This window comes from Marmota monax, unplaced genomic scaffold (genome assembly GCF_021218885.2).
Source record: "Marmota monax isolate L192 unplaced genomic scaffold, Marmota_monax_Labrador192_F-V1.1 WCK01_AAM20220418_F8-fsc00002, whole genome shotgun sequence".
Taxonomy (NCBI): Eukaryota; Metazoa; Chordata; class Mammalia; order Rodentia; family Sciuridae; genus Marmota; species Marmota monax.
This window is the reverse complement of record NW_026693571.1, coordinates 4,954,090-4,979,474: the sequence shown is the minus strand read 5'-3', so window position 1 is coordinate 4,979,474 and position 25,385 is coordinate 4,954,090. Positions and strand designations below refer to the sequence as shown.

Below are 25,385 nucleotides of genomic sequence, written 5' to 3'. Positions count from 1 at the left end.
AACACCAGCCCTAATCTTCTATTAGTTCCCCTCTTGTAGTGACCTTTCCATAATTTTCTGCCAGTAAACTTTTCCTTTGTTTTGTCACTTCCCTAAAAATGTATCCTTCTTTTGTTAAGATGCTAGATAAGCCCAAGTTCTCCCTGACTCCTTTGGGTGACTCCTGTATGTGATGTACATGATGAACATGTTAATATACTTCTGTGTTTTGTTTGTTTTCTCTCTCTCTCTTTTTAAACCTTCTTCTTTCAGTCTAATTTACAGGACCCCACCCAATGATCCTAAGATGTGCAGTGGGAAAATGGGTTTTCCATGCCAACACATATATATTCAGGTAACTGCCTTGTCAAAGCACTGTTTCTCATCAGCCCTTGAAATGAACAGGATCTGCCTCACCTGCCAAAGGCCAAAAGTTTGCCTGAAGGCTTCTTCCTTTGGGACTATAATCTCACTCCATTTCTGGACTTTCTGGTCTTTCCTTAGTTTTCAAATAAATTCACATCCCCTGCTAGACATATACCCTAGGATGATTCAACAAGGCAGGGCAGTTCATTATGTGATGTGAAGATGTCTTTGCTTTCATGCAGGCCTTTCCCACTGATTCCAACTCTATTTGCAAAAAAAGTAGAACAAACACTTTCTAGTTGGAAATGGTAGTGAAATATCTGAATAAAATATATACCTTTAAAACAGCAAGAAGAAACTATTTTTTTCCATAGAACTCATGTCCTTCTTTGTTTTGCTTTTTACAAAGTGAAAAGTATTCCATTAGAAGATGACTAAATGCACCTAATAAAAATAGAACTTCCCATTAGATTCAGAATAGTTGACATTCCAGGGGAAAGTATGCACAAGTACCACACTGCCAAAACCAGTTCAGAATGAGGAGCACAGGGCACATTCCTTCTTTAGGAATTCAAGTAGATGCTTTATCTTGAAACTGATTGGCTAAGTGTCTTCTGATTTTCCCATGAGTATTTCATTCTTTAAGACCATCATTTTCTAAACTATATTTAAAATATTTGTTTTTCTAGAGCTACTTAGAGGTCCTCTTACTTGATGACAGAATTTTGAGGAATAATATATTTATTTATAATTTATTTATACTCTCTTTGTAACTGTTAAAAATCAGTCCTTTAAACATTGCTTTTCAACTGCCTCTAAGGCTGGGTGTTTGATTGAACACCCAGTGTTTAACCAGGTCACTAATCATTTACTGACAAAGCATTTTGAAGAGAACTACAGAAACCCACATCTTAAACTTTACTAAAAAATAATTCAAGAGAGGTCTGAGCTCTTCATTCTAGATGCAAAGATTCAGCTGCCTGACATAGTATATTTCAAATTACCATGGTTTTATGTAAAATTTTAACCTTAGAGGTCTCTTCACACTTACGACAAACAATCATCACTGTTACAGACATAATTCCCTGTATTATTTTGCTTTCATGTAAACTGCTTTCTTTATACGTTCTTCACCAATTATATTGAAGTTGAAAAATCATGCATAAGAAAATACATTCTACTATGTAATTCTTAATATTCCCTTAATTTAGTAAGAAATATAGAAATCCATAAAATACAAAGGATAGATATAAATCGTTTAATGACTGTAGGAAAGGGGCATGGCAGAGCATTTGACCTAATACTGCAGTGCTTCTTGCAGCAGAAGAGAATCAGAATATGCCACCCCAAATATGCCACTTTGGCATAGGGATTATTTAGAGCTAGAGGTAACTGAGAATCAACAGATGCTGAAGAGTTCTCTGCCTGCCCCTTATCTGCCTTATCAGGAAACAAATTTCTCTCTGAGGAAGGCATTCCCTCTCTACCCCACCCCACATCCCTGTACCAGTAAGGAGGACTTTCACAGAACATGGATTTGATAGCAAGATGAATTTACATATAAAGCGACCTACCTTCCTTCCTTCCTTCCTTCCTTCTTTTCTTCCTTTCTTCCTTCCCTCCCTCCCTACCTCCCTCCCTTTTTTCCTTTCTTTCCTTCTTTCCTCTCTGTACTAGGATTTGAACCGACAGTCTCAATATGCTAGGCAAGTGCTCTACCACTGAACTACATTCCCATCCCTTTTTATTTTCTTTTGAGACAGGGTCTCACTAAGTTGCCCAGGCTGGCTCCAAACTTGTGATCATCCTGCCTCATCATCCCAAGCAGCTGGAAGTACTGGCATCTGTCACAGCATCTAGCATTTCTCTATTGTTTAGTCTTTTGAAGTCCATGTTTGTTCCTTCAATAAAAGGGTATATAAGTCCCTGAATCTAACTGCTTCTTTGAGTTTCACTTCTTTTCTATTAACTCCCACAGAAAAAAAATTAATAAAAATTTAGTGTGCTTTACCTTGTTAATCTCCCTTTTTTTTATTCTAATTCACATGCTGCCAGGAAATGATATAAAAAAGATAGTTGTTCCTACCCAGACAGAGCTGTGATCAAACCAAATTCAGATTATAGTACTCAGTAGTGAGAATTAGCATAAGTGTTTTCAATCCAACATTCATCACAGCCTGAAGTACATATCTCAGTTTACAACACTATACCTTGATTTACATAACAAAGGATATCTGAGTGATTAAATCTATTAAGAAATAACAAGACTAGGCATGGTGGTGCATGCCTATAAAAACAGTGGCTTAGGAGACTGAGGCAGGAGGATCATAAGAGTTCAAATCCAGCCTCACCAACTTAGCAAGGCCCTGAGTAACTTAGTGAAACCCTGTCTTAAAATAAAAAAATTTAAAAAGGGCAGGGTATGTTGCTTAGTGGTTAAGCAAACAAACAATTCCTTTGCTATAAGGAGACACACCCAAGGGGTGTTAGTTAAAGCAGAATAGGGAACTACTTGGGTGTCATCATTATGAATCAGTAATAAGGTAACACCTCTTTAATCCTGCTGGTGTGGAATCAGAAAAGGCTTGCTAAAAAGAAGATTTAATTAAATATAGAATTCTATAAAATAATGCCCAAATGTCCAGGATATAATCCAAAATCACTCAAAGAACCAGGAAATCTAAATTTGAATGAGAAGACAATCAGTAGACAACAAAACCAAGATGACAATGCTATTGGAATTATCTGACAAGGATTATAAATCAGCCAAATAAAAATGCTTTCATAGGGCTAAGGTTATCGCCCAGTGGAAAGTGCTTGCTTAGTATGTGTGAGACTCTGGGTTAAATCCTTAGCATTTTTGAAAAAAAAGAAGAAAAAGATAGCTTTCATGAGCAACCATGAACACAGTTGAAACAAATGTGGGGAAAAAAAGTATTAGCAAAGAAGAACCAAAAGGAAATTATTATAGAACTAAAAAATATAATAATTGAAATAAAAAATCTGAATAGATAGGTTCAATAGCAGAATGGAAAAACAGAAGAAAGATTCAATCAAACTTGAAGAAAGAACAACATAAATGATCCAATCTGAACAAACAGAGGAAAGTGTACCAGGAGAGACACATGGACAGAGCCTCAGAAACCTATGAGACTACAACTATAACAACAAAATCCAACATTCATTTCATCAGAGTTTTAAAAGTAAGGACAAAGAAGTTGTGTTGAGAAAGTAAGTATTCAAGAAGGCAATGTATAAAAAGTTTGCAGTCATAAACCCATATTTAAGAGGTTAAACTCAAATATAAATTCTTAAGAAATACATGCCAAGACACATAATAGTCAAACATCTGAAAACCAAGGACAAAGGAAAAATCTTTAACACATCCAAAGAGAAATAACATTGATATAGACTCATATTATTTGAAATAATTTTTCTTAGCTATATCCCCAAACTCCTGCAAATATCACATTAAAATGTTAGACAGCAGTCCATTGTATGAATGTACTATAATTATATACTTATTTCTGTTATTAATTTGTCTTATTTCTTTTCTGTTCCTCCCTCCTTTAGAGGATGGAATCAATGAACATCTTTCAGCATAAAACTTGACCTGGATTTAGGTTATATTTTCCATGTACTCTTCTCAAAGTGAAATTACTATGCCAAATGATATGGACATTTTTAGATCTCTTGATAAATAGAATCACAAACTGATTTTCAGAAAGTGTGTTCTTATTAAACTCCTACCAGCCAGTTAAAATGTGTGACCTGTTTAACCTTATTCTTCCAGGAATCAATATTTTCCCTTTATCCTTATTGTTATAACCTTGGTTTTAAAATCCTGATTAATTTAAATCAACCTTGATAATCCCAGTTTCTTCTTTGAGTCTTCTTTTTACATTTGATAAATCCCACAAAAACTTTTTAAAAAATCAATTGAAAATTTTGCTCTTGTCAGCTAGTTTTGTACCCCAAGGTAAAACCAAAAATTACATGTGATATCACAATGGAAAATGCAAAGGGAAAGACTTTAAACTTTTGCTTATGAAGATTAATTTAAATAAAATTCTACTGGGTAGTCACCTTTTTTCAAAAGAATTAGAGTTGAATGTTATTTGAAAAACATTTAAAAGTATTATAGTAGACATTAATTTAAACTGTATAATAATAAAAACCTTGTTCAATTAAAATAATAGCAAAAAAAAAAAAAAAGACCCACCATATAATAAGTACTTACAAATCAAACACCAAGTAATGGAAGCCCTCTTCCGATATGCTGTCATGAAGTCTCACTAAAAAAAATGACAAAAAGGAAAAAGAGAAAGATTGCATTATACTTATGCCAAGGAACAACATTAATCCAGTCTCCTCATGGGCATCTGTGTTCTATCTAGAAATACTAACATCACTTTTTATTTTAGCCTCTGATAAGCCCGTATCCTCTGTGTGGCGTGAGTTCAGATTCCAGGTTTGAATTTTAGTTCTGATAATTGTTAACTATGAGAGCTTAAGAAAATTATTTAACTTATAATGGTATTAGAACCTATACTTCTTAAAATGGTTGTGATGAAATGATACCGTAAAAGAATCCACATATTGCCAGATAAATACAATATAAATGTTAACGATTGTTATAACACATATTCAAAATTACCAAGTTCTAGCACTTCTCCCACTTCCTTGCCATTCCCTGGTCCAAGTGTTTGCCAAGTCATGCCTTGGTCATTATAGAAGGGATAGCAAGTCGGATCACTGTAAGTCTAGTAACTGGTCTCCCTCTCCCTACTTCCCATTTGTCCTGGAATTTCTACATAGTACTTCCTAGCCAACCTGTCAGAACACAGTTAGTATATTGCTTCTCTACGCAAATCATTAAAACTCATACCAAGTCACTAGCTAAAAAAAGTGTACAGTTGGAACTTCACTGATGAAATAATCTACTGGTTCCTAAAATGCATATAAATTTTCCAATGAACTAGACTCATTTGCGCTGATAACTCTAGCTGAAACCAATGTATCATTCTTCTGAATTTAAAACACTAATAATTTAAGCTATTATGTGTACTCAAAAGAACACTTAGGTTATAACACAAAATTAGAGTCATCTAGACAGGAAGTCTATAGTGCCAAGTAAATTCCCAAGCTCATACACTTTGTACAATTTCAATTCTTTATAATCCAGTTCCATCTCCTTTGGATCTCATTGATGGCCCATTATAAAGTTTTTTCTGATATCCTCTCCAGAAATTTCTCAATGGTATACAAAGAGACTTTTGCTTCACTCCACATTGTAGATAATTCTTTGTAAAATGTAGGTTTTTACAATCATCAACTTGAGAGGAGTCATCAACAGGGAATGTGGCCCATGCAGTTCAGTCTCAAATCTAGACTCTATCTCACACTTTAGTGCCATGAAATGTGAACTCACTCCACTTTCCTCTTCCTTATCTTGTTAGTTTGTCATAGAATCACCCTTGAATTCATGTATGCAGCATATTTTATCTGTATTAACTAAAGCAAACACCTTTTCCTTCTTCAGTATACAGAATTTCCTTCTCATCAATACTACCAAAGGAGAACCATATTTTATGAATCATGGCACCACACAGTAGATGATCTTTCATAAAGTCATTTTTGAATGTTTACTATACCAGATTTTTCACCGAGCTCAATAAACCTATTTATGCCTGAAATAAAATGATTGGCATACAAGAAGTTCTCTTGTAATTTGAATTGTGTGCATTCTCCAGTTTGCTCATATCATAGATGCCTACTACCTTTGCTGAAAATCACACTACTGAAGAAAATAAAAGCCCTGATGTGATAATATATGTTGGACTCATGATTAGTTAGCATTGTAAAGAAAGCCATGTCATGGCTAATAACTCCTTAGCTTTTTTTGAATGACACAGATTCAGAGATGCCAAAGAGAGTTGATGGTTGAATGAATTCAAATAATGATATGACTACTTAAAGAACTCACACAATTATTCTAGAAAATCAGGCAGGTTTCCACGTTATCCACGTTAAGATGAAGAGTAAAATTCACATGTGTACAAAAGGAAATCTCCCCTAATTTATTCCACTGTCTCAAAGAAGAAAAATATCTTCCAGTGGAAGTAAAGGTGTTCAGATAAGAAAGTTGTTTTGTTTGTTTGTTCAATACCAGGGATTATACTCAGGGGTGCTTTACCACTGGGTTACATCCCTAGCCCTTTTATTTTATTTATTTTGAGACAAGGTCTCACTAAAGGTTGAAAAATATGGGACTGAAACAGGCCTCAAATTTGCAATCCTCCAGCTCTCAGCTCTCCAGAAAACTGGTCTTATAGGCATGTGTCAAGACGCTTCAGCAGAACAGAAAGTTGTAGAGATGATCTGAGCAGGATATTTCAGATGCAATTTGAAGCAGTACTAATGTGTGTCTGTATCAGAAATAAAATTATCTTAGTTTAACTTCCCACTAGATTAATAATACTTATTAATGGTAAGCATTTAGAAATGAATTGGTGTTTAATCAAGTCATGAGTTGTTCAAAGATAGAATCCTGATGATCAAACATATAATACAAAAGCAACTAGATGCCATAAGGTACACATATGGATGCACTCATGTGATAATGGTTTAAAACAAACCATATGTCTGAGTTCACTCCTTTTGTATCACACCATTCCAAAATAATCTGATGTGTCTAACCAGACATTAGAGCATGTGAGATTAATAATGAATAAATTATAGTACCAATGTAGAAAAATCAGCCTCATGCTTACTTGGAATTATTATATACATATTTGCCTTTTTTCCTTTATTTAATTATTTTTTTCCAGTACAGAAGATTGAACCTAGTGGAACTTTACCCTGAACTACTACCTTTAAAAAAAAAAAAATTCAGCCAGAGTCTCGCTAAGTTGCTGAGGCTGGCTTTGAGCTTGTGATCCACCTGCCTAAGTCTCCCAAGATGTTGGGATTACAGCGCACCACCACACCCAGCTACAACTTCCTTTATTCCTTCCTTTCTTATTACCCTCCCTACTTTTTTCAAACATTTTTATTTTTAACTTAGGAAACTAGCAAAACAGAATTACATGGGATCATCACAAATTTTCACATTATTAACTGAACTATGTGATATCATCTTCACAGTTACCCTGAGGATGGGTTGGTTTCCATGTATAATTTTTAACTCTTCCACTCTATTGTAAGAGTTGATGAACTCTCCAAACCCTCTGCAGCACAGTTTTACACAGTCACTGACATCTGTTTCTCACCAAGTCTTTGCTATCAGTAAGAAGATCCTTCATCTTCCATCCTTTTTTTCATTTTAACAGTTTCTCGAAGGGTGCAAAATGTGTTTACTTTTCTACAATGTTACATTAATTATTCCCTATAGATAACTGTCAATTTATTTTCACACCAAATGAACTATGGGGCTGACGTTCTGCCGTTCTGCTCATCACAGCTGTTAGCCAAAGCCTGCTTGTGTGGCCAGCCCTGAGAGCTCTAGAGCTGCTCCTGCTGGAGGCAGATTGCGCCATGTTCTTGCTATGACTGCTCTCTGCTATTCCATAAGCTGCACATATGGGCGCACACAATTAGCCTAATTACAGTGGTCCCTACGATGTTTTTTGGAGAGGAGTTTTAAAGAAGATAATGAGAAATGCATGTGAGAAAACAAGCTAAAAGTATCTTGGCAGTCATTCTTTTGAGAAGTTTGCTCAAAGGTAAAACTGAGTTTAAGAATAAATGAGTTTTCAACTGGGTGTAGCAGTACACGCCTATAATCTCAGTGACTCAGGATGCTGAGGCGGAAGGATCCAAAGTTTGAGGCCAGCTTCAGCAACTTAGTGAGACTCGAAGTCAAAATAAAAAAAATAAACGGGCTGGGGATATGGCTCAATGGTTAAGTTTCCTGGGTTCAATCCCCGGTACCAAAACAGAAGCAGCATTAAAATTTTAAATTTTAGAACTTTAACTATAGAACATAGAAAGGAAGAAAACAATGCCCATTAGGTTAAAATATTTCTAAAAGTCAGATGACCTATGGCCTAATTCTCTTGCTTTCCTCTCCTGCATGTTATCAATTTGTTGGTTGGTATTGAAATTATCATAGGATCACTGCTTTGTATTCCTGTCCTATGTTCTTGTATGATTTTACTACAATTTTAGTTAAGTATTAGCTCCACAAAAAAGGGAATAGAAAGGACCATGGCTCTTGCAGGATCTTAGAAAAGAAAGTTTTACTTAGTTATGATAAAAGATTCCTCTTTATTTTAATACTTAATTTCATTTAAGGTGTTAAAAGATATAATACAATTATAGTGCTTATTGTGTCAGGCTCAATGCAAATAATTTTTGCAAGAGTTATTTTATGCAGTATATACAAGGACCATGAGGATCTTTCCACTGGTTTTTATAAATGAATGAACACAGACTTGGAGACATTAGAGAAACTTCCAGGTTAACAACTAGCAGTTGGTCAGACCAGGACCAAAATCTACAGTTGGGTGATTCTACAGATTTGTGCTTACTCAACATATGACTGCCCTAAAATATATACATCAGCAAATTACTCCCCAAATACCTTCTGGCATATGAACTGGTTTGTCAAGGTAAGTAACATGGAAAGCACAAGAAAAGAGAGAAAATAGTATTGTGACTACGGCAAGAAAAACAGTGCCCAGAAAAAACTCTTTTCACAAAATGGGAAATCCATTCTGAGTGTCCATTTAAAATGTGATGTTATAATTTTGAGGACATAAATACAAGGTCAAAAGTTGAGTCAGGAATAGTCACATTTGTCTTTCTATATACTTCCTAAATCCCTCAAAAATTTTGATTTTCCACTTCATATTAGGAGTATGAGAATTCCCAAAAACTCAGCTTTTTTTCTGATATATTTTTAACATATTAAATACTCTAATATGTCAAAGAATCTTGAAAACTTACACAACATATAAAATATCATACATTGTAAATAAATTCTTTTCATTTCCAAAAATTAACATTGCTTTATCATAGATATTATGATAGCATGAGAAAAGAAGTGTGTGTGTATGTGTGTGTAAGGAGAGGGGGGTGTGGGAATGAAACAATGTTTGATAGGAAGTGGAAATGTGTGAGCCAAAGAGAAGAGGGAAAAGAGTAGGAGAATTAAACTCTAAAAGAGACATGTCAAAACTGCTTATTAGGCACATCTTATACATTTGTTTGTTTGTTTGCTTGTTTTTTGGTACCAGGGATTGAACTCAGGGGGCACATCCCCAGCCCTGTTTTGTATTTTATTTAGAGACAGGGTCTCACTGAGTTGCTTAACACCTCAGCTTTGCTGAGACTGGCTTTGAACTCGCAATCCTCTTGTCTCAGCCTCCAAAGTAGCTGAGATTACAGGCATGTGCCACTATGCCGGGAACATCTTATCCATTTTGATGACACATATTAAGAACAATTTTGTCAAAAAGAAATGAACAAGGGCTGGGGGGCGCATAGCTCTGTGGTAGAGTTCAATCCCTAGCACTCCTTTAAAAAGAAGAAGAAGGAGAACGAGGAGGAGGAGGAGAAAAGGAGTTGTTAATATATTCTTTTATGGGGATTTATTATCTTATTATCTTTCAAAAGGCTGAAAGGATAAAAAGTCACATGTTTCAGTAGCACTTCTATACCCTTCCATGGTACTTGCACAAAACCAACACATCAGTGCAATAGAATCAAGGTCCCAGAAGTAAACCCAGGCCCTCTCTAGCCATCAGACTCTCAACAAAGTTACCAAAAATATATATTGGAGAAAAGACAGCCTCTTCCATAAATAGTACTAAAATGACTGGATATCCATATGTAAAAAACTGAAAATAGATCCTATCTCTCACCCTGTATAAAAAAATCAACTTAAAGTGTATCAAAGACCTTAATGTAAGACCAAAAACTTTGAAAGTACTAGAGGAAAACAAAGAAGAAATACTTTAAAATAGAAGCATAGGCAAACCATTTCTTGAATCAAATCCAATAGCTCAGAAAATAAAAGAAAGAATTAATGAATGAGATTACATCAAATTAAACAGTTCTGCACAGGGGCTGGAGTTGTGGTTCAGTGGGACAGCGTTTGCCTAGCACGTATGAGGCACTGGGTTCAATCCTCAGCACCACATAAAATAAATAAATAAAATAAAATTATACATAAAACATATATATATGTCAAAGGGGGAAGTACAAATTGCCGATGTACAAATGAATAGATGAAAAAGTGCTTAAAATCTTTACAACAAAGATTTGTAAAGAAAACATAATATATATACATGTTGGAGAATTATTCAGCCATAAAGAATGAAATCATGTGATTTTTTAGGAAAATAGACGGTAATGATGATAATATATATATACAGCTTCTACAGAGCAAAAGAAACAATTAACAGAGTGACGAGACAATATACAGAATGGGAGAAAATCCTTGCCAGCTATTAACCTGATAGGCTTAATATCCAGAATGTATAAGGAACTCAAAAAAATTAACAACAAAAGAACAAGTATTCCAATCAATAAATGGGCAAAAGATATGAACTTTACACTTGTCAAAGGGGGAAGTACAAATTGCTGATGAATAGATGAAAAAGTGCTTAAAATCTTTACAACAATCAGGTAAATTTCAAAATTTATTCCAGCTTGTATTAAAAAACAACAAGTGCTGTTGAGTCTGTGGAGGAAAAGGAACCCTTATACACTGCTGGTGGGAATGTAAATTAGTATAGCCACTTTGGAAAACAGTATGGAGGTTCCTCAAAAATCTAAAAATAGAAGTAATGATAATAGTTCTGATTTGATTACATATAATCAAAGAAAATAAAATCAGCATATAATAGATATTTGCATGTTTATTCAGGTACTAGTCACAGCAGCCAAGTCATGGAATCAGCCTAGATGCCCATTAACAGATTAATGGATAAAGAAAACATAGTATATATACATGTTGGAGAATTATTCAGCCATAAAGAAGAATGAAATCATGTGATTTTCAGGAGAATAGACAGTATAGATGGTAAGCAAAATAAACCAGACACAGACAATTATCACGTTTTCTATATCATATCTGAAAATAAACAAATAAATGAATAAAATAAATAAATAAAATGACCTGAAGTCAGAAGAGAGGGACTATTAGGAAAGGGGAAGGGTTTCAGGGAGAAAGAGAAATAAGGGTAGAAGGGAGGGGGATACAATCAATGCAGAATATATTCATATATGGAAATGTCACAGGGAAGCCCATTAATTTGCACAATTAATATTCATTAGCAATTATAATTTTTAAAAAGGAGTTCATTAAAAAATAAAGAAGTTCAGGTTAGATTACTGAAAGACAAGAGGCCACATGGAGAGAGACCTTGGAGGATGAGATGTCGTACTGATACTGATTTTCCATCACTAGCAGAGTTCACAACAGACTCCAAGAGCAGGAGAGACCTGAGTAGAAAAACCATCTGATTGAACTCCATAGAACTGCTGCAAATAATACACTGATGTTGATTGAAGTCACTGAGTGGGGGGTGGAAATTGTTAGACAACAATTGTTAAACAACAAAGATTTATTCTGAAATATGAACTCATCACGCTACCCTCAAATAATTCTTTCCATATCATGAGCAGTTTTCAGCAGAAAAAGAACGAGTTTGGCTTAGAAAGTATGAAAGAATTAGTATAATTCTCCAAAACTAAACGTGGTGGGGCAGTGCTGTCAATGTTATCATATACTAATAAATTAATTCATAGAGAACAGATTGTATTGCATCCTCATAATCACTGTTTGTCAGCTCTGAGCAACAGTTCTGGTTATAAATGAGGCAGATTTTGCATTTTTAGCTATGTGCTGTGTTGTAAGGATAGAGGTAGTTGGATCTGGTTCACATACTGGGATATAAAACTGACAGCTTGTAAGTCAGATCCTTTTTATATTCCCATCAGTAGTTAATTATCATTCACAGCTAGAGCAGGCACTGGCCAAGTTAGGTCATGTAATATGCCAAGCCTTCCCCCAAATAGGAATGCCAACATTGAGTCCATTTGTAAATTTTTAAAAATTATGCAAGCTTTAAAATGTTTTAACAGTCAAATGGCAGCACTCTAGGGAAAAAGCTCCAGTTCAACCATTTACTACCAGGTCTTCTGGGACAAAGCTAGAGAGAAAACTTCAAACAGATAACACAGAAGTACTGAAGACCAAATTCAGAATCCTAATACTTGTAGAATACTGAAGTCAAATTTGCATATGAGCTTTGTTTTCCTTAAGCTCTACTTCCTATAGCACAAGACAGTAACTAAAATAATGCCATTTATTTTTGTCATTCCAATAAAAATATATTAATGTAAGTACATTTGAAAAAGATATGCAATTTGTTTCTTTGAAATATAAATCCATGTATATTGTTCATTTTATTTTATATTGAGAAAAAATATAGACATAGGTATATAGATATAGGTATTATTTTGTTGTTATTGTTAAAGTCAGTAGTCCCATATAGCATTTATACTTTGATTTTCTTTACTTTTTTTTTAACATGACACTTTTAGAATTGGGGCATGTATAATGTGGAAGTTTGACTTAGCTGGCTAAGGAAAACAAACTGTTCAGGCACAGAGCCAGTCTGTTCTAATTTTAGATATTTGAACAAATTTCTAAAGCTACATAAAAGGTACATATTTTTGACAGACAATTTAGCAATATGCCCCATTAATAAGAGCCAAATAAACTCATTACCTAGAAACTGAAAATCTATTTAACAAAATTTCAAATATATCCCCTATAGTGATAAGAAAATCTACTTTTTAAACTTAATATTACCTAACATTAAATTATATTTAAAAGCAATTCACTATTTATACTTAACATCAAGCAATGAAAATTAAGTTCTTTTTTAAATAATCAGTTCTAATTATTATGTAAAAACTTGATGAAGAACACCACCCATATTAATTTTAAAACTATTCTAAAAATACACACACAAAAAATGTCATGGGATCGCAGATCAGTCTCGAAGGTCATAGCAAATCAACTCTAGTTTTCCCACTCTATTCCGGATTCAAGATTCAAAGCCATGATTACAGTAGTTTCTTATATCTGTAAGATCTATAGGATCAGGTTAGCAACATTCAGAGCGGACTAAGAGAAACTGTAATGTTTTCTGGTAGGCCAGAGCTAGTTACAAAGCTGATCATTCAACAGGACTTCTGGCTGGTCAAAATATCTTTGACTTGGGAGAATTTCAACCTAAGTAAAGGGTGGGACGTGCAGAGATGTGGTTATCAGCCACACTAATTACATGACAGAACAAACAACAGGAGAGAATAATCGGTTCTTTATTATGGAATAAAAATGTCCTAACTAAATATAAAATCTAAGATGGATAAAGAAATAGAAAATAAATAATCCATTTAAAACTTTTGTCTGATCATTTTAAATAAAAACATTTATACAAAGAGAAATTAAATTCTAGATAGTAATATATGAAATGTTCCTTTTCTTTAAAAAATAGTTTTAGATTATTTTGTTACATCTTTTAATTGCATGAGTCGATTTGATTTTTTTTTTTTTTTTTGTGGTGCTGAGGATTGAACCCAGGGCCTTATGCATATGAGGCAAGCACTCTACCATCTGAGCTATATTCTCAGCCCTCCATTTGACTTTTAATTTGCTTTTTGGAAAAACGATTTCATTCCTTGGAAAAGCTAGCACTCAATTCAAGTGTTGTTTATTTAGAAAAATCTTCCCTTATATAGTTTTCATCAATATCATTTGTTTTATATATTTCTATTGGTGGTTCCAACTCTCTTCCTTTTTTCTTGTCTTAACTTTTTCTTATTAAATCTTCCAATATTTATAATAAGCCAATCATCACTACTGGATATCATTAGCAGCAAAAATACTCAAAAAGAAGGACTTAAAAACAACATACTACAGGGACACAGCCACATCAATGTTTATAGCAGCACAATTCACAATAGATAAACTGTGGAACCAATCTAAATGCCCTTCAATAGATGAATGGATTTTAAAAAATATAGCACATATACACAATGGAATATTACTCAGCAATGAAAGAGAATAAAATCATGGCATTTGCAGGTAAGTGGATGGAGTTAGGGAAAATAATGCTAAGTGAAGTTAGCCAATCCCCCCCCCCAAAAAAAAATGCTGAATGTTTTCTCTGATATAAGGAGGCTGATTCATAGTGGGGTAGGGAGTGGGAGCATGGGAGGAATAGATGAACTCTAGATAGAGCAGAGGGGTAGGAAAGGAAGGGAGGGGGTATGGGATTAGAAATGATGGTGGAATGCAATGGGCATTATTATCCAAAGTAAAATGTATGAAGACACAAATTGGTGTGAATATACTTTGTATATAACCAGAGATATGAAAAATCGTGCTCTATGTATAATAAGAATTGTAATGCGTTCTGCTGTCATATATAAATAAAGAAAATTAATTTAAAAAATACTCAAAAAGAAAGAGACTGCTGTCTTCATCTATCTTACCATACTTTCTGAACATAATCAGAAGTTTCAATGAGTATGAGAGAAATAAGGGAAACAGACAGTACTACAAAGAAATGTAAGGGTATTCCTGAAGTGGCAAATCTCTTTCTGATAAAGAGATGTTGCTTCAATGAAAAGTGGAACAAACTTTTAAGAGAAAAAGAATAAAACAGAATGTAATTATGTGTATTTCATATGAGAGGAAATTATTTTGTGAAACTTTGAGACACAAACACACAAAATTTGCACTCAGTCATGATATAATTTTTTTAAAAATTTTACTCCAGGTCATAGTAAAAACTAAGCACTGGATTAGAGGATGCTTTAAGGAGATCCTATTTAGTCCTTACAACTTAAAGTTCCTGCCTTTTTATATTAGTGAATGATATGGCTAATAAGCAACACAGAAAAGAAAGAGTACAGTTATTACCAATTCAAATTTGATATGATCTCCTAAGTGTGAGACTTTTCCCTAGTCAACATTTCAACAAGTTAAAGTTTAAAACAGACCTTGTTTTATTTTGGAATTGTTTTAAATGAATAATTAGAAAACTTAGAACATTTATCTTGCCAATTCTTTAAAACATTAACTGAGCAGATGAGTTGCTTTTCTGACCCAGCCCTTAGAGAACAGATTGAATGGAAAACTTATTAGATCATCCCTTCTTTGCAACTAACTACCATGTTATCTTAATACAACTGAATTTTCCCTAGAGATCCACCAGCCCAAATCCTCACATCTTTCAAACGCTTTTCTGAAAATTCATTTCGTGCAGAAGCATTTTTTTCCAAACTAGATTTGCTCTATAAGCAGGAAAATGTGTTTAAAATTCTACTAAAATAATAAGAAATGAAATGTAAATCTGTAGATAGTAATCACATTACATTAAAAATTTTATTTTGTTATTATAGTAACAATTTTTCACTAAATTTTTAAGCTGAAAGTATTTTAAAACATCAGTTTATTCCTCTGGATAACTTATGCAAATGAAGCACACAGGGAAAAAAAATCCCTCTGTAATCCTAAGACTTACAATCAGAAAAAACATGAAAGTTACTCATGAATAGACACTACTGCAATAATAAACACTAGTGTTAAATACAGTCACAGGCACTCTCACACAGGACTGCATCCATCGGGTACCCGGTATTACATTTTTGGTTGTAAGAATTAGTTCAGCCTAGGCTGATGATTTTTATTTTTAAAGTAAACAACGATTGTCCATTTGTCATGAAATTAAGTTAGTTATAATGAGTTCAGATATCACAAACATTGATTATCTCATAGATGTATCTGATTATCTCATTGACATCTTGAACCAAGCAAGCCCAAAGAACTTGTCATCTTCCCCTGCCCCCAAATCTGTTCCACCCGTAGTCTTCTGTGTTTCCAGATGGTCAGGATAAAAGGCTCAGAGCAATTCTTGACTCCTTTCTGTAAGAGCAAAGTCCAAACTGAAAGCAAATTCTTCAAAATATGTATTAGAGGGAAAATATATATTTCATGAACACAATTGTGTATGTATATAATATGTATATAAATATACACACATATGTATAATCTAGCCATTTTTCACTCTTTCCACCATTACTAGCTTGCTTACTTTTCCTCTCTTCCCCTGTTGTCAGCCTGGTCTGTGGCATATTTCAGGCATCTCCTATATTATTTTAGTTTTTTTTAATCCAAAGCCCTCTCATTGTGTTTATGATAATATCCAGACAATCTTATTAAAACTTAAAATCTGATTATTGTCCTTCTGCTCAAAACCCTCCAATGACTGACTCTCCACTGCCTCTGAGTAAAAGCCAAAATTCCATTCCTGACCTAAAATATCCCTTCCTCCATTTTCTCCCTGGCCTCTCCTATTACTGTTCTTTGCCTGACCCACTGTGCTCCTATTATGTTGGCTTTCTGGCTGTATTTGGAAAACTCCAAGTGATCACCTGCCTCAGTCTTTACTCTTGCCATTTCTTCTCCCTGGAACTCTTTCTTCCCCAGATGTTCACATGCCTTCCAGTCTCATCTCCTTCAAGTCCCTACTCAGCTGTTCAGAGCACCAAATTTTATAAAGTTTTTTTGGAACACCGCCACATCCATTTGTATATGCATTATATATGACTGCTTTCAAGCTAGGACTGCAGTGTTTAGCATTTGCAACAAAGACTTATGGCCAGAATACTTAATATACTTATTACTTTGCTTTTGCAGAAAAGTTTGTTGACCCTGGAGTAGAGAGACAGGCCTGCTGAGAGAAGAGGATTGTCAGAGGGGCATAGTGTAATGAATAATCGATATGGCTAATTCCAACCATAAGGAACAATGGCAGAGAGACAGAGAAGAAAAGTTAGTAGGCTTATTTGTTGTATAATAAAAAAATGAGGGGATGTACCAAGAAAATGATAGAACACTGGTGTACTGAAGTGTAGGTTGTTATAATTTGAGAAAATGTGTTGCAGAGATGGGGTAGTAAAAGAGTGGAAATAAAGGAAGTTGAGGGAGGAAGTGATAAAAGTAGTTTTATAAAAGCAGTGAAGTACAAAAAAAACATCTACCCACACCAGGCTCAGTGGAATGTACAGGAAAGAGTAAACAGCCAATGGTTTCCAGTATTACAGGTACAACAGCACACACGAGGGAAAGCCAGACTGCACTCAGCACAAATAGAAGTAATGAACATTCCGAGACGCTATGGTTTGAACACGTCCTCCCCAAAAGCACATGCTGGAAACTCAATCCTCAATGAAACAGTGCTGGGAGGCCCATCTAGGCCCAGTGAGAGGTGTTTTAGGCCACAAGGGTGGGGTGAATGGATTTAGGCCATTTTCACAGGAGTGGGTTCCTTATGACAGGTAGAGTTCAACCTCTGCCTCTCTGCTCCATCACATGCCCCTTGTCTTTCTGCCACAGGATGTTGTGATAAGAAAGTTGTTATTAGATTCTGGCCCCTCCATATTGGGCTTTCCAGCCTCCAGAATCAAGAGCCACTAAGTTTCTAACTATACGAATCCCAGTCTCAGGTATTATATTCTAGCAGCACAAAATGGACTAAGCCGGAGTCTCTTAAGACAGCAGAGAGCAGTTTGTAAGTATTATAACATCTGATTTATTATTTCGTAATTACAGGGAACAACCTAAAAGGTACCAAAAGTTGGCAATTTTTTCACCATTTAGGTTTTACCCAATGGTTCTTCCAATTATTAAAAATTTGCTCATATTTGAAAAGTTTTCACATTTATTTCTCTTTTCTAGAAGAGACATATTTTAAATAAATACATTAATGTTTAAAGACCAATTTAAGGAATATGAGTTTCTGTCATTTCATTATTATAATATTCCAGAGAATATTATAATAGCACCTTATTAAAGTGCTATTGTGATTTTAAATACTTTATACATACATCCTATGTTTATAGCATCTAAGTTATAGGACAATAATGACTCTGATTTTATTCATTCATACTATGAAGATTTTAATATCTTCATGCTCAATTTGACTGTTCATCTTATTTAAGTTTTTCTTCCTGACTTTTATTTGCCAAATATGGATGCTAAAAGAAAAAAAGGAATATAGAAGGTACATTTTAATTTGTTCTCAATAAAAACAGCTATATGACATTAACTCTTTTTTGATGGAAACTGATTTTTGCCAAAATACTCCTAAGCAAAATATTTGTCAAACTTTCTAAAAATCCTGATCAAAAACAAAACAAACCAAAGAAACCACTAATAGAAAATATGTTTCAATGTTATAGGTAAATATTTTAGCTCTATAGCCTTGAATAGAGTCTTCACTTAGAAGTTCTAAGCCAATGGGATAAATGTTAAGGAGCTTTATGAATCATTATACTTAAGATTTTTTGTTTGATTGTTTTTGTACCAGGGATTGAACCCAGGGTGCTTAACCACTGAACTACATCCTCAACACTTTTTATTTTTTATTTAGTGACAGGGTCTCAGTAAGTTGCTTAGGGCCTCGCTAAATTGTTGAGTCTGGCTTTGAACTCCAATTCTTCTGCTTTAGCCTCCAGGGTCACTGGGATTATAGGTGTGCACCACTGCATATGGCTGTACCTAAGATTTTTAAGAAAGAGCACAATGTCCTTAAGAAATAGTTATTGGGTGTCCCATACTTTTAGTCATATAGCAAATTTTCTGGAGTACTACTGTGAACAAGTCAATCATGATTTGCCCTCCTCGACTCTCTGGGACAATATCCTTTACTAAGTTTGTGATTCTGTATTCTAAATTATTGGATTTGCAGCTAAGGCATATTCCAGTGGTCTCATTGGATGATCTCCTCACCATCCACTCCTATCAGAATACAACACAACATGACTATGTGGCAAACAAGCCATAGGGTTAAACTAAATGAACTAGAATATGTCTTCATTGTCTTAATCCAAAGACCCAACGAATCCAGAAAGCATAGTTGCCTGATTTTTCTTTTCTAAAACTTGCTATTGTGAAAATTTAACAAATGATTTAATTTGTAAAACAAAGTGACCGGGAAACAAACATTTAGAATTCTCTGTGGCCTGCTTCAAATCCATTAGGCACAAGGCAATCTGTCCTTTCAAATTGCAAACCTGACTGCATCACATTCACCCAACATAAAATTCTTCAATGATTCCTATTGATTTTATGTTAAGGAGCAAGTTCCTTAACCTGACCCACTTATCATATAATTTATCATCCAAACTGGGACACTTTGACAGTGAAAGAGGCTAACTAATTTTTATGCCAGTAAACCAGGACATCCCCTGGAAAAGAGGTTAGTGTGGTCACCCCAGCCCCAAGGCCCTACCTCTACCACTTCCCTCAAGTCATCCCTCCCTCTGTGCCTTCCAGTTCCCTCCAACAACAAAGGGTCTTCTTTCAGACATGTATCTCAGTCCTCTTGCAACAAGCCATACCTCTCCTGCTAGTCCTTTGGTTTGATATTCTCTTTCCTCCCCTCTAGGTTAACCCCCAGTCCTTCAGAGCTTATTTTAAACATTACTTCTTTGAGGAAGTCACCTGTGGCCTTCCAAAGAAGCTGGCACCATGCTGCCCACCTGTCCTTTATAGAACTGGACAACTTGAAATGATACCTTTGATTCTGCAGTCATTTAAATAGCATTGCTTTCCCCAATTAGCTGATTAACTTGATTAGAGCCATGCACACCTAGTAAATATTTTCATAGCTCAGACAACTCTATTAAACAATATGTGTGTGTGTGTGTGTTTCTAAAACCTGCAAGTAGGAAAAGAACAAATATATGTCTTTTGAATGTCATAATGGAATATTGTGTGACTGGCTTAACCAGGAATTATCTAATTCTCTACAATAGCAACCTTTTTTAAAAATTTACTATTGATTAAGCTTTCAGCAGGAGTTGGCAAACTATGACCTATGAGGCCAAATTAGATCAGCAGCCAATTTTGATATAGCCCATGAGCATGAGAATGGTTTTTATGTAATTAAAAAACATTTTTAAAAAAGGCAGAGCAAAACAAAATATGAAGGATACCTAACAGAGATCTTATATGGCAAAAGAAGCTAAAGTATTCACAGAAAAGTCTGGACTGAGTATTTCACTGTGGAAAACTGATGACAAAGCACATGATTCTGAAGGGTTAGGTTGTTATTATCTAGAGCCATAACCAGTTCAGCTGTGCAGTAATCGTAGGCTTGCATTCTTTCTTTCAGTGACTGTAGGTTACTCCTATGCTTTTTTGAAATAGCTTTGCACTTCTGCTGGTTTTCTCATTAATTGGTTTAGCAAATCTACACTAGATCAATAATGATACATTTCTCTATCATATGTACATATTTGTGGTATATATGAGATATTCCCACTTGAGCTTATGTTCAAAAATGGGAAGATTGACTAATGTTAAATAAAAGATAAATACATATATTTGTACATACATATTATATACATACATACATATACATGTATTTACCTATTGTATATATTTATATATTTGTACATATATGTGAGTTTAATTGCTTAATTGGTGAATAGGATCACATTATATGTACATGCAGTCTCATCATATACAGCCCCTAGAGAAGGATATTGAGATGTTTTGTGTTTGTTTGTTTGTTGTTGCTGGGGATAGAACCCAGGGCTTTCCACATGCCAAGCTCTATCACTGAGCTACACCCCTATTTCAGTGTTTTGTTCTTTAGCTCTGTTGTTATCACTCACCCTCATGGAGCTTCTCATTGTTTATTTAATACATAAACAACAACACAGGAGCCAGGATTCCAAGGCCTTCTTTGGTCCAGAAGTATTTACTGACAAGCTCATTTTTACTTTACACAAACAGAACCTAAAGCTGTTCCCTAAGGGACTTACCCTTTCTAACACTAGGGAGCTAAGAGTTTCCTTTCCAAGAATGCTACCTACACCAGTCTCTACTACAGAAACCCTATTCATCCTAAGTTCAAAATGCAGTTGCTCAGGATTCAAGAGCCCCAGAGGAAGGGACTTTAGTTCCCTTATATTTTAAGGAAAGGGCATAGTAAAAGTTATCAAATGAAATAAAAATGTGAAACTCAATCAGCTTTGAGTAAGTTTAACTATCTTGGAAATAACATATCTTATTGTTGGATATATAACCATATACAGAAAATCAGAAATTATGTCAAATTTCCAGCCAGAGAGTACCATGGAAACATTCCTCGAATATAACCAGTGCAAAAAACAAAGAAGAGCAACAAACCGAATCTTGTAATATACTTGGAATAAGATAAAGATATTTTTATTAAATGACCAAAAGCAAAAATAAAAAAGGTAAAATGGAAATCAAGAATTTGCTGTTGTCCTGGTCATGGTGGCACATGTGGTGTCACATGCCTATAATCCCAGGGGCTTGGGAGGCTAAGGCAGGAGAATCATGAGTTTAAAGTCAGCCTCAGAAAGTAAGTGAGGCCCTAAGCAACTCAGCAAGACCCTCTAAATAAAATACAAAATAGGGCTGTGATGTGTCTCAGTGATCAAGTGCCCTAGGTTCAATCCTGCTTACCAAAAAAAAAAAAAAAAAAAAAAAAAAAAAATTTGCTGTTCTCCTTATGTTCCTTAATCAATTCCAATGAACATTCTTGCTCACTTGGTAGAAAAGTTGGACACATTCCTTTACCCTTGCTGTGTGTGTGTGTGTGTGTGTATTATAAAACACATATATTATATATGTACATGCTTTGTCTTCTAATGTGAAGTCTCATACAAGTGGGACAACACACTGAGCAGTCAACATGGTAGTGCCCACAAGGTAATGTGTTCCTTGAAAACTGGTCCTAATTTATGACATCTGTATTCCCTGTGACTAGCATATTCTGACATATTTAAGAAACTACATAAATGCTTGTTGCAGTAATAAGTGGTTTCTGGTATCAGTCCATCAGTGTGTTGGTTCTGAATCAGTCTCCTGAACCAAATCCTCTCTTGGTAAAGGATAAGCCCATGTATCTATAATTGCAAAATAAATGGAAAGTCAAACTTTGGACCAGTGATGACCCATAGTCTTCACACAGGCACCAAAGAAATACTAAGAAATCTAAGCATTTCTTATGCTAAGAAGTTTTTGTGTATGTTTTTGATCAAAGTTAAGTTCTTATCCTCTCTGACCAAGCACGTGGGATACACGAGGAAGAGACCACCTGCCTGATCAGTCAAATGTCTGGAGCCTGCAGCAGGATCAAACTTGTGTTCTACTCCTTTGTATGTGCCTCCTTTAATCCACAGAATGTTGAAGACAGGAAGAGAGCTGTCAGTGATGAATTCATTGTTCTTCCAGTAAATATGCGTCCATTTTGCACACTGTGCAAAATACTGTACAATACTAGAATCCAGCAGGCAATGAAATGCATGTGCCTCATCTCACAAAACATGTGTTCAAGTGTGGGAAGACTTACTAATGTAAAACAAATAGGTAAACATGGGTGTAAGAAAGTGATGAGTGCTCTGAAAAATAGGTTCAGAAGGCAGGTAGAAGGTTCTTGGGAATGGTATCACCAATAAAGTGAATTTTAAGGGGAAAATCAGAATAAAACAAATAGAGCAGGCCATGAGGTGACTCGGGGAAGATCAGATAGAAGACAAAGGAGTGGCAAGTACAAAAGTCCTAAGAGGCAAGAGTACACTCAACCTGGGTGAGAAGCAGTGTGTCTGGCATAGAGCTAACACACAGGTGCTGAGGGAAGAGGTGTGTCTGTGTGGGAGGGTGTCATGCAGGGGTTTGATGCAGGCCATGATGAAGGACTTTGGCTTTTCCCCAGAGGCAACTGGGAATTCACTATAGTATTCTGAGGACAAGGTGATGTGTTCTGCTTGTTTCAAAAACAACACCGTGACTGATGTGTAGAAGATATGGTGTAAGGAAGCAAAGACAGAAACATAAAGATACATATGTCAAAAGTCTAGTGAAACGTTTTGGAGTTTCAAACCGGGGTGGTAGAATTGAGGTGAAAATGTGGTGAGATTCCAGACATATTTTGAAAATCCTGCTGACAGGAACCTCTATACAGGTGAAAATGGAGGAGGAACAGCAGGTTGAGAAGATGAGAGAAAATTAAAAATGTCAAATATACGTCTAAATGGAGAAATTTTTAAAAGTCGATAAATTGTTCTTTAGAAAATGAAATCTACTCTTGTCTACTTGACTACAGCACATTAAAATGAGTTGTCAGGGCCAGGCATGGTGGCTACTCTGGAAGACCACAAGTTTGAGGCCAGCCTCAGCAACTTAGCAAGGCCCTAATCAATTAACAAGATTCTGTCTCAGAAAAGAAAAGAAATGAAATGAAAAGAAAAATAAAGGAAAAAAAAAAGAAAAGAAAAAACTGTAGTTCAGGGGTAAAGCACTCCCTGGATTCTATCATTAGTGCCAGAAAAAAATAAAATAATATATATATATATATACACATATACACACACATACACACACACACACACACACACACACACATATATATATATGTAAATGTATGTTTATAATAATGAATAAAGTAAAAGGTATCAGAGCACCATTTATCACATTTGAGACTCTAATCCTGGTTGCTTCTCATTAATCAAATGGACCTGGACACTTATTTAAACTCTACTTCATTCTCTCACTTATAAAATACAGATAACAACAGAATCTCTCCAGTAACTTGTGACAATTAATGGTGATAATATACATAAAGAGCTTAAAATGGTGCATGGTACCAATAAGCACTAAATCAATGTCATATCTATTATTGTTATTATTAAATTAAATAACATTATTAAATTTAAAATAACTGCTATAATACAAGTTTGTTTTTACATTTTCTCAAATAAAGTTGACAAGTTTATTTGTATGAATAAATATTGCCTGAAATACATCCTTTCATACTTGTGATCTTCGCTTTGCAGTTATTCTAGCATGTGTGACAATAGGGTTTCTAGTTTCAGAAAAGAACAGAAGCACTTGATTGAATGAGGAGGCATTAATTTAGGACCTGGCTACTAAAAGCTTGACTCCAATCTTGGCACACTGGTCCCTCTACTTGACTCTGATCTTGGCAAACTGGTCTTTCTACTCTTCATATCCAAATTAGGGGCTAGAGTTAGAAGGTCGAAGCTCTGTCCTAGAACAATCCACCTGCATCTAACTAAACATTTTCACAATAGTATACAAATGAAGAATTACACTTTTTTCATGGAAATTAATAAATAATTTTTTATAATAATGAGCTTTAATTTTACCCATGAATAAAGCACCAAATTAACACCAGGAAGCTTTCTACTTATTTCTTTTAAAACATCTATTATCATATGATGCTCTCTTGGAAGCTAAAGGAAGTAAAAAAACAGAAAAGCATCTTTCAAAATAATTATGTTGCTAGTGAATACTTAAGTTAAATTTGATTCTTTTGTTTCAAATCATTGTTTTCCATGATATTTTGCTACAATACATCTCAAATTGCTCAATACAGGTGATTCCCCTTATGTTCAGTAGTTTTATGAAGTAGTTCTATGAAGTCAGCATGAACATTAACTTAGTACATATTAAACTATTGTTCTGGTGAGAAATATGTGGTTAGCCTCCTATAGTCTCTAATCATAACATGTGGACAATCAACCAATATATAAAAGCTTGTTTTACGTGTGCGTTTACTTAAAGACACCCTATTCAATAATATTAGTATCACTGATTCACTGACATTGAACTGTTGGTCAAGAACACTCTAACTCATGCATGAATGAAGCTAATCTAACACGAGCATTTTCTCCATAAGGTACATCTTGCCCTTCTTGAACTTGGAAGTATTAGAAGCCACTTTAACGTGCAAAATTAGCAGAAAAGGCACAAAAGCATAGCATTCCATTGCCAGTGAAAAGGCAGAGTATCGCCTTGCTGGACGGCAGCTAACACAGGCACAGATACAGGGTGACTCAGACTTTTCCCTGCTCTTCATGACTGTGAATGTCAGGTGACCACCAAAACACCGAAAGTGTTACAAATGAATTTTCAAAGCAGGTGAGCTTGAACATACAGAATCTACATG

At 34.9% G+C, this 25,385-nt stretch overlaps 1 protein-coding gene across 19 annotated transcripts in view; it reads right to left on the bottom strand.

The window, feature by feature from the left end:
* Nucleotides 1-25,385, bottom strand: part of Camk2d (calcium/calmodulin dependent protein kinase II delta) — a 301,140-nt gene that overhangs the window by 137,193 nt on the left and 138,562 nt on the right. For all 19 annotated transcript variants that reach the window (XM_058583743.1, XM_058583750.1, XM_058583742.1 and 16 more), the window contains exon 4: nucleotides 4,586-4,640. In XM_058583743.1, coding sequence (XP_058439726.1) covers nucleotides 4,586-4,640 — 55 coding nt within the window. The remainder of the gene's footprint in view (nucleotides 1-4,585; nucleotides 4,641-25,385) is intronic.